The sequence below is a fragment of the Macadamia integrifolia genome, chromosome 2 (assembly GCF_013358625.1).
Source record: "Macadamia integrifolia cultivar HAES 741 chromosome 2, SCU_Mint_v3, whole genome shotgun sequence".
NCBI lineage: Eukaryota > Viridiplantae > Streptophyta > Magnoliopsida > Proteales > Proteaceae > Macadamia > Macadamia integrifolia.
In genome coordinates, this window is record NC_056558.1 from 10,835,914 (window position 1) to 10,851,356 (window position 15,443).

General features: G+C 37.8%; 2 protein-coding genes across 3 annotated transcripts; one reads left to right on the plus strand and one right to left on the minus strand.

The window, feature by feature from the left end:
• Positions 1 to 1,614: 1,614 nt before the first annotated feature.
• On the minus strand, positions 1,615 to 2,723 carry LOC122060124. The gene is made up of 3 exons (XM_042623310.1): positions 2,536 to 2,723; positions 2,316 to 2,360; positions 1,615 to 2,207 (listed from the first exon to the last, which is right to left on the minus strand). The coding sequence occupies exons 1-3, from the start codon at positions 2,632 to 2,634 to the stop codon at positions 1,707 to 1,709; spliced, it is 645 nt and encodes a 214-aa protein (XP_042479244.1). The 5' UTR covers positions 2,635 to 2,723; the 3' UTR covers positions 1,615 to 1,706.
• Positions 2,724 to 3,549: 826 nt separating this feature from the next.
• Positions 3,550 to 11,959, plus strand: LOC122070112 (peptidyl-prolyl cis-trans isomerase CYP21-4-like). Of its 2 annotated transcripts, none has more exons than XM_042634225.1 (9): positions 3,550 to 3,740; positions 5,608 to 5,681; positions 5,786 to 5,993; positions 6,440 to 6,482; positions 6,881 to 6,919; positions 8,449 to 8,534; positions 10,818 to 10,955; positions 11,048 to 11,198; positions 11,729 to 11,959. In XM_042634225.1, exons 3-9 carry the CDS (start codon positions 5,842 to 5,844, stop codon positions 11,813 to 11,815), a joined length of 696 nt encoding a protein of 231 aa, XP_042490159.1. In that variant the 5' UTR covers positions 3,550 to 3,740; positions 5,608 to 5,681; positions 5,786 to 5,841; the 3' UTR covers positions 11,816 to 11,959. The 2 variants fall into 2 exon arrangements, with proteins under 2 accessions (XP_042490159.1, XP_042490166.1); XM_042634232.1 differs by lacking the exon at positions 3,550 to 3,740 and adding an exon at positions 3,889 to 3,957.
• Positions 11,960 to 15,443: the final 3,484 nt, after the last annotated feature.

The window sequence follows — 15,443 nt, forward strand, 5'->3', positions numbered from 1 at the left end:
TTAATTTGCATGCTCATATGATCTCCATGTTTTTGTGAATGATTTAATTTCTCATCATCCTCATCTTGTCACCAACTCACTTATCTTAGTATCAACTATACGAGGAGCCCACGTCACCAAATGAGGAGAATCTTTATGTGCGGGAAGTGTATTCACTTCACTTACGTTGTTCACATGACATGTGTAGGGTGATGAATAAAAATAAAAAATACTAATAGTGGAACCCACATCCTCTTAACATGTCACATAAATAATGAACTTAAATCACTTCATGTACGTGGAGATTCCTTAGACTCCCATTAATAAGTAATACCTCTGATCATGTCACATAAATAATGGACTTCAATCACTTCATGTACGTGGAGATTCCTTAGACTCCCATTAATAAGTAATACCTCTGACCATGTCACATAAATAATGGACTTCAATCACTTCATGTACGTGGAGATTCCTTAGACTCCCATTAATAAGTAGTACCTCCGACCATGTCACATAAATAATGGACTTCAATCACTTCATGTACGTGGAGATTCCCTAGATGCCCATTAATAAGTAGTACCTCTAACCACTATCCCGTCTTAGTGTGCATTTTACAAATTGTAGTAAAGAGGAGTGGGATAATAAATAGTCAATTTTTTTTTGGATAAACAGTGGAAATAACTCATGAAGGAAGGAAGATAAAAAGAAAAATAATTGATTGGATGCCCATCAATGGCATATCATGTTGACAATCAACACTTATTATAATTAGTCATAATCCGTCAATCTTTTATATGGATTCTCGAGCTCATATTTGTTTGGAATCTCTATTTAGTCGATCTTATTAAGTTGAGATAAGGTTTTGAATGTTGTTGTTTTATATCCATCAATAAATCTTTTTCTTTTCTTCTTTGCAGAAATGATTCATTTTCGATTATTTTTTGATAAAATTATTGATTTAATGTCACTCTTGTGTTTTGTGGAAACTATTGTGTTTGGAGTTCTTTTTCCAGATATTCCACATGAATAGGGTCATCAGCCACACAGAGTACATAGGTAAAACTGCGTAATCCAGGTACACCTTTTTTACCTTAACTTTGCCCAAGCTCAATCCAACCCTAGGTCAGGCTGATATATTTCTTAGCCTGAGAGTCTGTTGGGTTCAGCCAAGCCTAGGGAGTCGAATGTTTCATAACTGCACAAGAAGTGTTTCCAGATCGAAAGTATTTTTGAAGCACTTTAGTTGAATAATAGTGCGTTTGATATCTGGCCACAAGAAGTGTTTCTGAATCGCGACCGATTCAAATCCATTCTTCAAACCATGGTTAGTAGACTCACTGGATCAGGCTCCTTTCCAACAACTGCACTATCCAAAGACTTGGGGGTCTTTGGAGGGTTTGGTCACACATCCCAACACCTGAGAATGTATGTCCAAGCCTTCTCAGCCTTTGGATGGACCGTCCGTGTTGGAGAGGATCCCAATCCTGTAATCTCCTCCCCTGCCTAGGGAACCTATTGAACTTTTCATTTTCTCTCTCTAGATCCATTTGTCATTATCAATGGAGAAGCTCCCCTTGAAGCGAAGGAGGAGGAAACCCTAGTTCAGAAGTCCACACTCCCACAAGAAAACTCAGAAGAAAGAGGATAGAAAGACGGATTTGTATGAACAGAGCAAAAACAATCCCTGGAAGCACACAGATCAATCTGAACGAAATAGGCTAATTTATTCAGTGGAACCCCAAAGTTCTCTGCGTTCTAATAGTTTCTAGTCGATACCATGCGCCATCCATGGATGGGATTGAGAAGCCAAGATTGGCAAAAACTGGAGGAGAAGGCATAGAAGCAGCAGCAATGGCGGATAGATTGGCATCAGTTTTGCTGGTAACACAACCTGCTTTCAATAGGCTTCCTCTCTTTCTCTTCGATCTAGGCTTTTTCGTTGTGTTGCCGAACCCCATTGCCATCTCCGACACCCGCTTGGTATGGCCAAGGCGGGTGGGTAAGAGATTCCCACCGGCGAGTTTCTGGTACCGGCGTTGAACTTCCTGCTGTGGCTGTTTCACTGTTTCAACTGATCGAACGGGGCATTCCTGCCATTCCAGAATGTCCAGATCTTCCTTCACTTGCTCGATAGGTAAAGAAGCGTAGGACGACGACACTCTTTCTTTCAACGTCGACCGTAGCGGGATCAGTAGATCCATCATGCTTAGGGCGTCAATCAGAACCCTCTATAACATTCATCAGAGAATGAATGAAGGATTTAGGGTTTGTTCCAATGAAAGAGACGAAATCTAAGAAGGAAAAAACAGAACAAAGCGAGCATGAATCAACCATACCTTGGGACGCCTGTGCAGTTTGGTGAATCCGTGCATATGGATTATCTAAAAGAGCAGCAGCAAATAAAGAAAATCAGAAATGGGAGTTCAATCTAAAAGGGAGAAGATAATGAATAATCTAAAGAATATGTAGAACAGAAAGATAACGAAAATGTAATCTAGTAGAACACGGGAAACCAAACAGAGACACAACTGCTACGAAAGAGAGAGAGAGAGAGACCTGGTTGAGCTGGTTGATGGTGGGGTATTGGTAATGGGGGTTCTGAAGGAAACCCTCGTAGGTTTCGAGATCAATCGTCCGCTGCTTAGCTCTCGTCATCTCTCTCTCTCTCTCTATCTCTCTCTCTCTCTCTCTCTTCCCCGCTGTGGTTGCTGTTTCTCTTTTCCTAAATGAGACTAACGGAACCCAACATCTCTGTGTTAGTCAGTTTGACTCGAGATGTAATGGGTCTAAACCAAAATTGAACCGAGAACGATCGTTATTCAGTTTCAAAAAACCAGAACCAACGGATTATGAGTCAGTTCATAAGTTCCAATTTAAATGGTTCAACTCGATTTTGGTTCAAAATTCACACCCTTACCAACATCAGCCCACTACATTTGCATTAAATCAGGGTGGTCTAGGGCGTCTAGGTTGGCCAGGCAGGAAATTGCCACAGCATAGCCCATGACTTCCATTCAATCACTAGTTGCAAACCTATGAAATAACCATCTAAAAGTGTAAACTGATGGATTTTCTGAATAACAAGTATAGAAAAACTTGGGAATAAAATGCAGTAGAATGATTTCATACATAGGAGAATAGTGAGGCCTTTTGATATGGGTGTCAATCCGTTAGTTTGGTTCAACTTCGGTTAGATTAAATTTGTTTCATTCTTTTAGTGGACCAATCCAAAACCAAGCCATTAAGGAAGTTTTTAGTTTTGGTGTTGAACCATTAGGCTAGGTTTGGTTCAGTCCAGGTTTATAAGTATACATTAGGAAACTAATGTGAAAATCCTAGGTTTTTGGTTTCTTTTAGGGTTACTATTGGTCAGATCTCAGTATTTTTATTGAGTCTGGTTTCATTTTCTACCGGTTCCATAAACCCCAACTTAGAACCGAACGATAAGGATAAAATTTGGTTCGGTCTAGACTGTCTGTTGGTTTCGGCCGGTCCGACCTGTTCAGAATATTTTATTATTTTTAAAACACCGCCTTTCCCCGTAAAGTAGGAGTAAAAAGAGAAGAGATACAAAGAACAAATCACAAACGAAGGAGGGCTGAGTGGACACCTGTAGGCTCTAATCTGTGATTCTGTCTTAAAACTTAGAAAGTGTTTCCTTCATCTCAATCGTAGCAGAATCAGAGAAGAGGTTCATCACAAACACTATAGTGAGGGTGAAGAAGTGTCGATTCGATCAATCTCAGTCAATTCTCTTGACGGTACGGAGTTCATTTTTAATCGAATATGAAAGCCTCTGCTCTTTGTTTCATAATTTTGAAATTTGAAATTTGAAATTTGAATTTTGAATTTTGAATTTTCTCTTTTTGATGAAAAGCTTTCGGTGCATTTTAATTTATCTGTTTATTTCTCTGCACTCCTGCTTCCGCAATTAGATTTCCTGCAGTTTGTGAACATTTCTGATCCGAATACGAAGCGGTTAGTCGAATTTCTTTATCATTATTTTGTGATACGTTTTTTCGTCTTCGATCTGATTTAGTTCATATAGTTTGATTGAGTTATCGTTTGCGGCTAAACTATGTAAGGTGTGGTTTTTTGCATCGCTTAGATGAAATTGGGAATGGATTTTTGAATTTTATAGAGATTGATGTATTTAAGGACGGCATCTTCAATGCTTCATCTGCTTCTTACAGTTTTGTCTTAAGGTTTTCTGAAGGAATATTTGATGCCATGGTTATTGAGCCTTGTACCCTGTTATGACTGTGGTTGAAACCCTGTAGCAATTGGATCCGGCTCGTCTCCAACGAGCGTCCAACGATTTTCTTGATGATCGACACGTGGATTCTGATTAATCCGACGGTTCGTCGACTTCTTCCTTCTGTGTTCTTCAGCCGTCGGAGCGTCAGTCGTTGGTTCGAGGTCCTTCCAGGAATACGTCTGCGGAACTCGAATTAAACACTCGCGAGCGATCTCATCGGGAGGACAGGGAATCAACTCCATCACTGAAATCAGATGTAGAAGAAGAGGAGGAGAGGGAGGAATAAAAAAGTTGAGTGAGGAAAGGAAAGGAAAATTTAAGTTCGATTAAGGGGTTTCTCTAATCTTTATAGAATCTCATCTTCAACTGTAGTGAAGGAGGGGAATTGGTATTGTGGGGAAGGATTTGGGAATATAAGCTTCTTGAAGAAGGTGGGCATAAAGGGACGATCGGCGGCTGTTTTCACACTGTTAAACAGAAACTCTGGTTTAATCCGACGGGGGTTTTAGGCTTTCATCCCAATCCAAATGTTCTCAACACTTTCAGAGCATGAAAACCCAATTGTTCTCAAATGGGTTTCTTCCACTTTCAGAGCATGAAAACCCAATTGTTCTCAAATGTTCTCAAACGGATCCCAGGTCACTATTTAGGAGCCTATCTTGTTTGTGCTGTGACCGAACCATAGAAACTCTCCCGGTGCGTATACCCATTAATTTCTCAACTGTTCTTCATCGGAGCACCTCTCGTTTCAGTAGAAGAGTAAATCCCAGAAATTTTTCAGGTGGGGTTCATCCGAGAAACACCCTACAAGCTGCTCGTCTAATCGGAACAAGAAATTTCTCAAATGGGTCTCCTCGGAAAGCCATGGAAGGTAGCAGGGGAAAAGGAGACAAGAAAACCTTTCCTTGGATAGCAGCTTTCAGAGAAGAAGAGGAGAGGAGAGAAAAAGTCAGACGAACCGTCGGATTTATCGGAATCCACGTGTCGATCATCAAGAAAATCGTTGGACACTAGTTTGAGCGTCAGTCGTTGGAGACGAGCCAGATCCGTAGCAATTCCTTAATTTCATAGGAATGAGTTGGAGTCGTTTTTATTATTATTGAATGTTCCTTTTTGCATTTTAATGCAATCTTTTGAGTGTGGTTTGAGTGTGGGAGAAAGTTCTAATCCTATTTGCAGAAGTATGATTTTTGTTCTGTCAGTATATTGTTCATGGACATTTCCAGCTATAAATTTCTTTTCCTCATTTCCTTTTTGAGCTAGGCCATTAAAATTTTGATCTGGAGAATATTGTACTTTTATTTAAACTTTAACTGTTTTTGGACTACCTGCTGATTTTGCAATTCTGGTGTCATGTGCTTCTGTCATAGTTTGAGGCCACGGGTGAGGTTTGTATAGGGTGGACGAGTTCTCAAGCTTTGCTTTGATTGGAAGAAAAGTAGAGGTATTATCTTCATTTTCCATTTCTTTGTCTTGATTTTTAGAATTAAAACTTTGTGAATTATAGTTGCTTGGCATGAATGCTTGGTTGTATTCTTAAAACTGCAGGCTTTCCAAGTAAGACAAAAAAATATATATATGTTTATAGTTGAACCTTTCACCTGATGGCAAGGATCAAACCTCAAACATTGCTACTTCAAAGCAAAAAGAAGAAGGGCCCTACTCGCATCAGTCTCACTACTATCATTACTTGCAACTTAATTGTAGTATTGATCGTGCTGTGCTTATTTGCTACCTATAGGCATTGGTCTCAGAGGTCAGATTTTTTCCCTCTTTTATATATGGGAAAATCTTGTTGTCACTCAGTTTGGTGGAAAAAAAGAAGTCGTTTATGTTACACCCCCTCCCCCCCCCCCTTTAGTATATATAGCACACTTTATTTTCAATGACGGTAAATCCTGTCATTTCACATGCCTACTCGGAAAATATGCAGTTTTAAATAATGACATAATGATATGTCACTTTCAAATTATTTTGAAAGCTTTTTTTACCCCTACATTAGATTACTTTTGGGAATAAGACAAGGGACAACCAAAAGAAGGTTACAGCTTCTCTTTTCACCATGCACCCGTTATATGTTGATACCTGTTATTTTGATGACATGGTACAGATTGAACTTATATATGGAAGTGCTTAATCATACTTTGGTTAATATCTTTACAATTTGTACTGTTGTACCTAAATTGGCCAACTTGTTTGTAGGTCCAGGAACCAACAAGAAGAGCATGGCTTGCCAAATCTTCTGGTATCTTTGCTTTGGACTGTTTTTCTGCTACGTCATTTCATCAACAGCTTTGCCATGTAATAACTGAGATGGATCTATATTGGGTCTTTAATATTGCCCTTGCAGTGAAAGTACTATAAGACTACATTGAAAAACAGCCTGTGGACCCAGAAAATCTTGCAAGATGATGCGTAGTCTTTATGCCAGCTTATTTTCCTGTGAATACCTGCGTATTTGCCTGTAATGCCTCATGTTACATCGACTGTGACTTTAGATACTCAGACTAATGGCTAAATTGCTAATTCATGCATAGGTTATTAGTTTCTTTTTTCATTTAACTTTTTAGGTTAGATTATTTTATTAAAATTTTTTATATCAAGGATTAGTTTTTATTTTGATTATCTGTTCCTGTGTTATAGGATGTGGATGCAAAGAAATTTGATCTCCCTGGTTACGCTGTAAGTTTCTCCCCTTGCTTTGCTGTAACAAACTTTTGTTCATGGTTCAGCGACTATATTTTCCAGAGTGAGTTAGTAGTTATTACTGTTTCTTCATTTTCTTAACCTAGATATCTCTGCTCTTATCAAGTGGGAGTGAGTGACCATAACCCCAAGTCATTAAGTTTCCCAAAAGGAAATGTATAGGTAAGTAATTGATTGGAAAAAAGACATGAAGTACATATGTCCACCCTGTATTTTTCTTGAGCATTCATAGCTTCTTTTTTTTTTTGGGGGGGGGGAGGGTGTTTGGGGGGAATGGACAGAGGTTTATAACAAAAAGCAGGAGAAGTATACTGACACTTACACGTGTATCTCCTCCATAATATGGGGAGGGCTGCAAGGGACTTCTCTGGCAATACCAAACTGCCTCATATATAGAAACTGAACAAGAAGTCAACAGCCTGGGAAACATGTTTTTTCCTTGATTTAGTGAAGTATCTGACAAACAATTGATACTATTAATGACTATTCTTATCAATTCGGAAGTAAACCAGACTCAGTATCTATTTATTATCCCCATAAACCTTGTTACAGATCAAATTTTCATTCTTTTTTCTTAAGTAGGTACAAAATTCATGAGATTAAACCATCTCCGCACAGTCAGATGTTGTATTCTCAATGCTTCTGCAAAAACTGAGTAGCATACTATGACATATATCTGTACGAGCAATTGTATTTTTAATCACAGTTCGAAATATCGGTTGAAATACTGAAATTTCGACTATCTCGGTTGAAATGAAACCACTAATGAATTAACAGGTTTACAAGGTTTCAGTCCAAATTTTGGTGAAATGACCAAAATGAATGAGAGAAACAGTACAATGTCTTTAATAAAATTCCGCATTTCACTTGAAATGGTTGTAACTGTTTAATGCTTTCCATTTTTTTCCCCTATTTGATGATTCAAACATATGCTTGAATAGGCTCTACGAGAAGTTTTGGGACAAAATTCCATCAGTTGGCCACCAAAATGGCCAATTTCAGTTGAACTGTGAATTGGAGAAATGGACCAAATTTCGAGCCCATTTTGCATATTTCAATGGTATATTTTGGTTTCGTCCATGGTCAAAATCCTGCTCAAAACCAGAATTTGAAACTTTGTTGTTTTATGATGAGACACTAAGTATCAATTTGGCCTTCTATGCATTTCTATACCTGATCTTGGGTTCTGGACCTGTTATATAGCCAATCCCAGAATAGTTGGCATAGGGCTTCATAAATTGATTGATTGATACACTTACCATGAAGGAAATATCTACGTAAGGTTGTACAAGTAATCACCCAAATTGGTGTCTACTTTCCTAAATGCTCATCTTTAAGTGCTCAACCCTTTTTCTTGACATGCTTGCTCTTTAGTGATTTAGAAATTTTATTTCTATGCTTGATCCTATGCTTTGTTCCTTAGCTGTTTCAGTTCATCTTTGGTTTTCTTTGCTCTTAGACCTGTCAAGATCATTATGCTTATTTTGCCTTAATTTTCATATTAGATTATAAATACCTCAAAAGGTTCGATTACGGTGGAGCTTTTCAAGAATGGATCTCCTGAGATTGTGGATAAATTTCTTGATTTGTGGTGAGTTTTAATTTAACATTGTAACTAAGTCATAGTTTGCAAGCTATTTGCAAAATTATTTATAGCTGATGTTTGTTGATGGTGTTACACAAAGTCACAAATTGAACTGATACCAAACAACTGACTGACTTTATGCATCCAAGAAGGGGGGAAAACCTAAGTTTTTTTGTTTACATGGATTCTTATATTACATTGTTCATTTCATCCAATTGGATTTTTTGAAATTTCACCAAGGCCGGTCTTATTTTCACAAATAATACATCCAGCTATTGCTCTTTATCAATGGAAATAGAGTTTCTTATTGTCAAAGACTATTGTTGATCTTAGTTTTTTGTTGACTAATACAAAGAGGAAAGGAAGGATTAGTTTTCCACCACGTTCCAGCTATGGAGTTCATTGGATCCATGTTTTTGGATATTGATTCTTCCCCTTTCAGCCTATGTATCTTGATTGCACTACAATGTCGGACAATCTTGGAATTGCTTCAATTCTAAACAACTTTCAACAGTGGAAAACAGTTAAAGATGATTCTTTAAGAAGTAAGAACCAACCTCGGCACAAAACCTGAAAATTTCTAATTATGATTTATTTGATCCTTTTTTCTCAGGCTTGATCAATTATTGGATCATTTATCAGTTCAGCTTGCTGATACTGTCTTATTGTTAAGCTTTCTGTACATTGGTCTTAATTTTGTACTCCAGCATAAATTAATACTATATTTACAAGCAGATATGTCCTACTGTGTATAGGATTACAAACACCAATAAAATTTGTTCAACTTAACCTTTTTAGGTATGTTGTTTGCTTGTAACCGACTTTGTTACAAACATTTGTTGTAGCCTCTCTTTTTTAACCCTGTCAAGTGTCAAGCATGTTTTGTGCATTTTAAAGTGGGAATCAGAGCGGATTTCATCACTGACGAACACCTACGCTAATAGGACAAAGAAGTGAGGAGTCTATATCTTGAATGAATCAGTAACAAAGAGTACTTGACCGAGCCTTCGGTATTGGCTGCCCCCGTTTAGCAGGCAGACCATTCATTTTGAACACAAAGGCTTTAGATCTTTCACTGGGGGCAATGCTCTCCCATTATAATGACGGAGGGGAAAAGATGGCTCTGTATTACCTAGTGAAATGATGCAGGGGGCAGAGCATCGTTATCCACCTAGTTTTGCTTATGGAGTAATAAAACATAAAAAGCCTTATCCGAACTTAAAGACAAGCAAATGTCCATGATGCAACTAAAGAGAAAGCCCTTTGGACCGCAAGAAAGAAGAAAAAACCAAAATAATCAGGGGAAACAATTCACTTCAGACCCTAAATAATGCACCCACAAGCAATGTCTGCCAGAAGAACGAGAACATTTGTGTATTGAGCACTGCCTGAAAATCTCGAAGTGGTACAATGAAGACAGTAGCTGACATTGGAAAGGCAAGCCCCGTTAGTTTTGTGACCAAAGGTGAGGTTTTAAGCTTTGGGAAAGCTTTACCAGAGGCTATGATCATCTGCAAATTACTACACCTTTCCGGATTAAATACAATCTGAACCTGGAATTCTTTTGGCAGCACCGGAACTGATCACAATATGTGGGCACTTCTCTAATCTCTTGAGATGTATTATTTTCAGCCTTGTCTTTGACTGTCTAGAAGACCTCCAGCAAACCGAGGAGCTCATATTTAAACAGCAAACACAATTAAATTGGTGGATTGTAGAAATGGAGGGGGGAAGTAAGGAGAGCGCCGGCGGCTGATGGTTAAAATAAGTGTTGTGAAATATAATTCCATGTAATGTTAGCTGGTAATGTGATGTTGTCTGGGTAAAAGGGTGTTGCAAACCTGAAGCATACCATCCTCTTACTAATCAGCATTAGTAAGTGACTAAGGACTAAGTGCTAATAGATCTACCCTAAGAATTACAACCCAATTCATTCTCAGATGCCTGAAAATTTTGATCAAGATCCTATATGAGCTAATTTCTAGTTTTAGTTATATTCAAAACAAGAACTCAACAGAGACTCATGCTATTAGAGAAGAGCTCCTAAAGGTTGATGTTAGATTAAAGGAAAACTTCAATCAAAATCTAGAATGAGGATTGATTACTGGGGGATTCATTGAACCTTGAAAGAGCTGGAACCATTGAAGAAATGTGGCAAAATCTGGATGTGTATTTTTTGTAGTCTTGTATGGCCAGTATCATTCGTTTTTTTTTGTGTGCTCGATTTAGCTTTGCTTTTTTTTTTTCCTCATATTCTTAAGGAACATAACAAACAAAATGTTTGTGCAGTCAAAAGGGGCACTTCAAGGGGATGCCTTTCCATCGTGTAATAAAGAACTATGTGATTCAAGGGGGAGACTATCAAAGACTAGGAGCTGCAGAAGATTGGACATCGAAAGGAAAACCTGGCAATCAACTTACAATAAGGTTTTCTAGTTCAATCTCATCTTCTATTATTTTCTTAGTGGTAGTATCATCTTCTCATTCTGACAAGTGCATTTTGTGTTTTTAACCCCCAGCCCCAGGCATGAGGCATTTATGCTTGGAACTTCAAAGACTAAACAGGATAGCAAAGGATTTGAGCTTTTTATTACGACTGCACCAATTCTGGATTTAAATGATAAGCTTATGGTGTTTGGGCGGGTGATCAAAGGAGAGGATGTTGTTCAGGTACTAAACAATTTTTCTTTCTTATTTATTACTGGTATCTGTTTGTGTGTTCCTTGCTATTTTCCTGTCACTTCTCTAAAGTGGCATGCATGTCCCTCTTCCTAGTGCCACCTTTGTTTACTTTCTTTTAACTTGGTTTGATCTTCAGGATAATTGTTTTCACAGGTTATTTTGTCTTCTCTCCTGTCAAAAATTTTTAGTTAGATAAATTGAAATCTCAAACAAGTTCTTAAAATAGCTATATGCTTTTGGTGTGGAAATTTTACTTAGTCGTGGCTGGTCCTTGTTATGGATTTGCTGATCCAGATTTTATGACAGTTCATATGGAAATTTTGTGAGGCTCTAATCTTCTCGTAGAAATTTCATCAACAATACAAATAATATTGAATTTGTTGAATTCTATTTTAGCTAGGGTTGTCTGGCTCTTTCTGTTCATCTATTGTTATCTTTTGTAATTCTCTACATGAGGAGTTTAATTTTCTGAAACCATACTAATGGTGAATGGAATTCCTTTCTGCTATATTACTCAGGAAATTGAAGAGGTGGATACTGATGAACACTACCAACCAAAGTCCCCAATAGGGATCATCAGTGTTACTTTGAAGAGAGAGATTTGAAGTCTTTGTCATGTGTATAAATTTCTGTTATCATCGTGGTGCCCTTGAGGAATCATTTTCCACCAAGCCCATTTTTTCTCTCTCCTGTTGGGGATAGTTGAGCAAAGATTTTAGTAGAGAGGTTTTTTTTTTTTTTTTGGGGGGGAGGGGTGGGGGTGGGGGATGCTGAAATGAGGTAGAATGAACATGGTCAAAATATGTTGGTTTTTGTAAGATTTTTAGTAGTTAATGGCCATTGTTCACTTTTGTAACTACTATGTCTATTCTCGTGACTTTCAATCGTTGGAACAGTGACAAGCTTCTCTCCAATTTAATGACTTGTTATGCCTCGCGCCATGAATGGCTGCTATGAATTGCTGAAGGCTCCCTCTTCTATTTTTGGTTGAATTAGAAATTCAACTGAAACATTACATCGACACATGGTCAAGTTTACGCCATTTTACCGATTCGTTGGTCTTATATGAAGAGCTTAATAAGCTGATGAATTTGAACTATGATAGCAACAATGACGTTGAAAGGTGTTCACCAAGGTTATAAATGTGGATGGACTATTAACAATAGCTTTCAAGGAAGGCTGCCCTTGGAGTACACACCTTTCCTGTTGATAGTATAAAGACTCGATCTCTCAAGTGCCCCCTGACATAAGCTTATAGTTATACCGATTATAAATGACTTCTGAGAGAGAGAGGGAAAATAAGCACACGACTAATCCTCCACCTCTTATAATTGTTTCTTATAATCACTTGACTACATAAATGGTTTGTTAGAATTATACATCAATTTAGTGGAGTAAATTTTTTTTTTTTCTTTCCGATTCGGTATCAGAGCAGCCGCTCCTTGACCAAACCCATTTTTTAGAATAGAGTGAAGAGTTGTTTAGAAAGGGTTACCTAATCCGTAGTGAGCCGTAGTGGATGTCGGGTAGTATAACAAGGACGTCTACTGATGCGATAATAAATAAAAGGATAAGGAAAGTCGAGAACGAACATTAGAACATCTCGATCGATTAATCATCGAATTGGATTTGAAGAAGTACATAAACAATGCAGGAATTTTCACAGTTCAACTTTGTGTTGGTGATCGTTGTCTCGTCTGGGGGTGTCAACCGGTCGGGCCGATCCGGTTTCTGTCGAGCTTAATTGGCCTTGAAGACTTTCAAAGGCTGCACCGTGTCAGCCCATTTAACTAATTGGGCTTAGTTATTGAGGGCATGGTACACTTTATATTCGATCGGTTGGCTTCGAGCTATAATCAGGCTACCTTGATCGGACTTTTGTTGGGCCTTAACAGGGCTACGGACATGTTTAATGTTAAACGGGCTTTAACCGGTTTTTAAACGGGCCTTTTTAAAATGTGCTCTTATATTCCAGCCCACTAATGCAAGCCCAAAAAAATGACAATAAATCAATAAAATGATACCAAGTATAACCATTATTTAAAATGTGAACATGTCTTTACTTTTTAGTTTTTTACTCTTTAATTTGGGCGGTAAAATAGGTATTCTACAATCATTAAAGGGCCGGGCCAGGTCGGTGCATAATAGGCCGATCTCAATCGAGTGTTATTTGGTCAGTCTCGATAGGGCGCTCGACGGTCCAAGTAGCAAAACCGAGACCGACCGTTTGTAAATGGGCCAGGCTCAAGCCTGATAGGTTTAATAACGGTCTGAGCCAGGCTGGTCTATAAACGGTTGGTCTTGGTCGATTTAGTCAGGTCGGGCCACGAATTGACACCCCTAGTCTCATCTATGAATTTTTTTGAAAGCTCCGAATACACGTTTGTAGGTGTTGGATTCGAGAACAATGCATCAAGATTCCATAAAGAGTTTGAGTTGAAGTTTCAAAGATGCCTGGATTAGCTTTTGACAAATATCGTTCGAAGAATTTAAAAATGACTAGCCTTAGAAAGTTATATCAGAAGGTTCTGAATGTTAGCCTTCCCCAGCATCAGCGAAGTAATAAGCTCCCATGGGATGGGAAGCAAAAACCAACACTAATACTCTCGCATATTTTAACACAAGTGGGGCCTCATGTGAATGATACCATCATTCTCTATACTACCATTGGCATGGCGTGCACGTGGTAGAGAGGGCAAACATCTTTTCTTTTCTTTTCTTCTTCTTTTTTTTTTTTTTTTTTTTTTTTTTTAATGTAATTAAGTGATTATAAGAAATAGTTTAATAAACATCACCCCTATTTTAGAATTATACATCGATTGAGTGGAGTAAATGTCTTCTATTTTCTTTCTCATTTGATATCAGAGTAGTTGATCCTCGACCAAACCTTCTCTTTGAAGCAGAGTGAGACTCACTTTGAAAGGGCCACTTAGTCCAGAATGAGCTGCTGTGGATGCCGAATTCATAAGTGTGATATGTTATTATCTCATATCAGTCAACTTCTGGACAAGAACCAGGTATCTCAAGCTGTAAGGGAGGTGTTTCTCTGTTTTAGAATTGAGAGAAGACACCTATGCTAATTAAAGCACCATCTAGATTAGATAGTTTTTATTTTTTTAAATATTAACTTTTCTATTGTTGAAATCTGATCATTGTCGCAGTTTCATTATGCAGAATTCATTTTATTACTTGAAAATATTGTGGTTGTTGCTTGTTTTTTATTATGTATGCATGTAGTCGTGTCTTGCTTACTATGATACTATCATTCTCTACACTACAATAAGTGTGGCGTTCGTGTTGCAAAAAGGGTAAACATCTCTTCTTTTGTTTTGTGCAGTTAAGTTATTGTATAGAAACCAGTTTTTTTCTTTCCCATTTGATATCAGAGCAACCTATACTCGACCAAACCCGTGGACGTTAAGTTCATAAGTGTGATACGTTGGGATCCCATATCAATCAATATATGGATAAAAATTAGGTATCTCAGGTTCCAAAAGAGGCATTCCCCTGCTTTAAAATTGGAACAAACAAAAATTGTAGCAATTTCATTAATTCAATTGTGATTTGTGTTTACAACAGACCCTCCTTATATAAAAGTCTGAAATTACAAAATATAAGCTTGACACAAAATAGAAACTAATGCAGAAATAGAAACTTCTCCTATCTTCTAATTAGGAAACAAAATAGTAGCTAATTATACTACTAATTTAAGGGAACTAAAATAATAGCATAAGGGTTGGGCGGTAGCTGCACTTCATGGGCTGGCTGTAGCTTCAAGGCTGGTCTTCTTCTTCCTCCTTCGATAATGGATCCCATGATGGGTATCTATATCATTATTACTTAAAAATAGTGTGGTTCTACCTTGTTGCTTGCTATGTTAGTTCTGTCTTGTTTACTATGATACCATATTTTACATACTACCATTAGTGTGGCATGTTCGTGACAGGGAGAGTAACTTTTTTTATTTTATGTAGTTAAGTTATTGTAGGAGACTAGTTTTTTTATTTCTTTCCTATTTAGTATCATAACAGTCTATCCTCGACCAAACCCGCTCTGTGGAGTAGAGTTAGAGTCAACAATAATTAGGTATTTTAGGTCGTAAGGGATGTAGGGGTGTCAATTCCTAAACTGAACCGGAAAAATCGGCCGGATCGAACCAATAACAACACGGATCGAATCAAACCGAAGCCTTATTGGTTCGGTTCGGTTCGGTTTCAAGTATTGCAACCCCAA

Bases quoted from the DNA above. Each gene is read 5' to 3' on its own strand.
- LOC122070112 (XM_042634225.1), top strand. From the start codon at position 5,842: ATGGCAAGGATCAAACCTCAAACATTGCTACTTCAAAGCAAAAAGAAG. The intron at 5,994-6,439 runs GTCAGATTTTTT...ACTTGTTTGTAG, and splicing joins TATAGGCATTGGTCTCAGAG to GTCCAGGAACCAACAAGAAG. The intron at 11,199-11,728 runs GTACTAAACAAT...TATATTACTCAG, and splicing joins AAGGAGAGGATGTTGTTCAG to GAAATTGAAGAGGTGGATAC.
- LOC122060124 (XM_042623310.1), bottom strand. From the start codon at position 2,634: ATGACGAGAGCTAAGCAGCGGACGATTGATCTCGAAACCTACGAGGGT. The intron at 2,361-2,535 runs GTCTCTCTCTCT...CTGCTCTTTTAG, and splicing joins CCATCAACCAGCTCAACCAG to ATAATCCATATGCACGGATT. The intron at 2,208-2,315 runs GTATGGTTGATT...TGAATGTTATAG, and splicing joins AACTGCACAGGCGTCCCAAG to AGGGTTCTGATTGACGCCCT.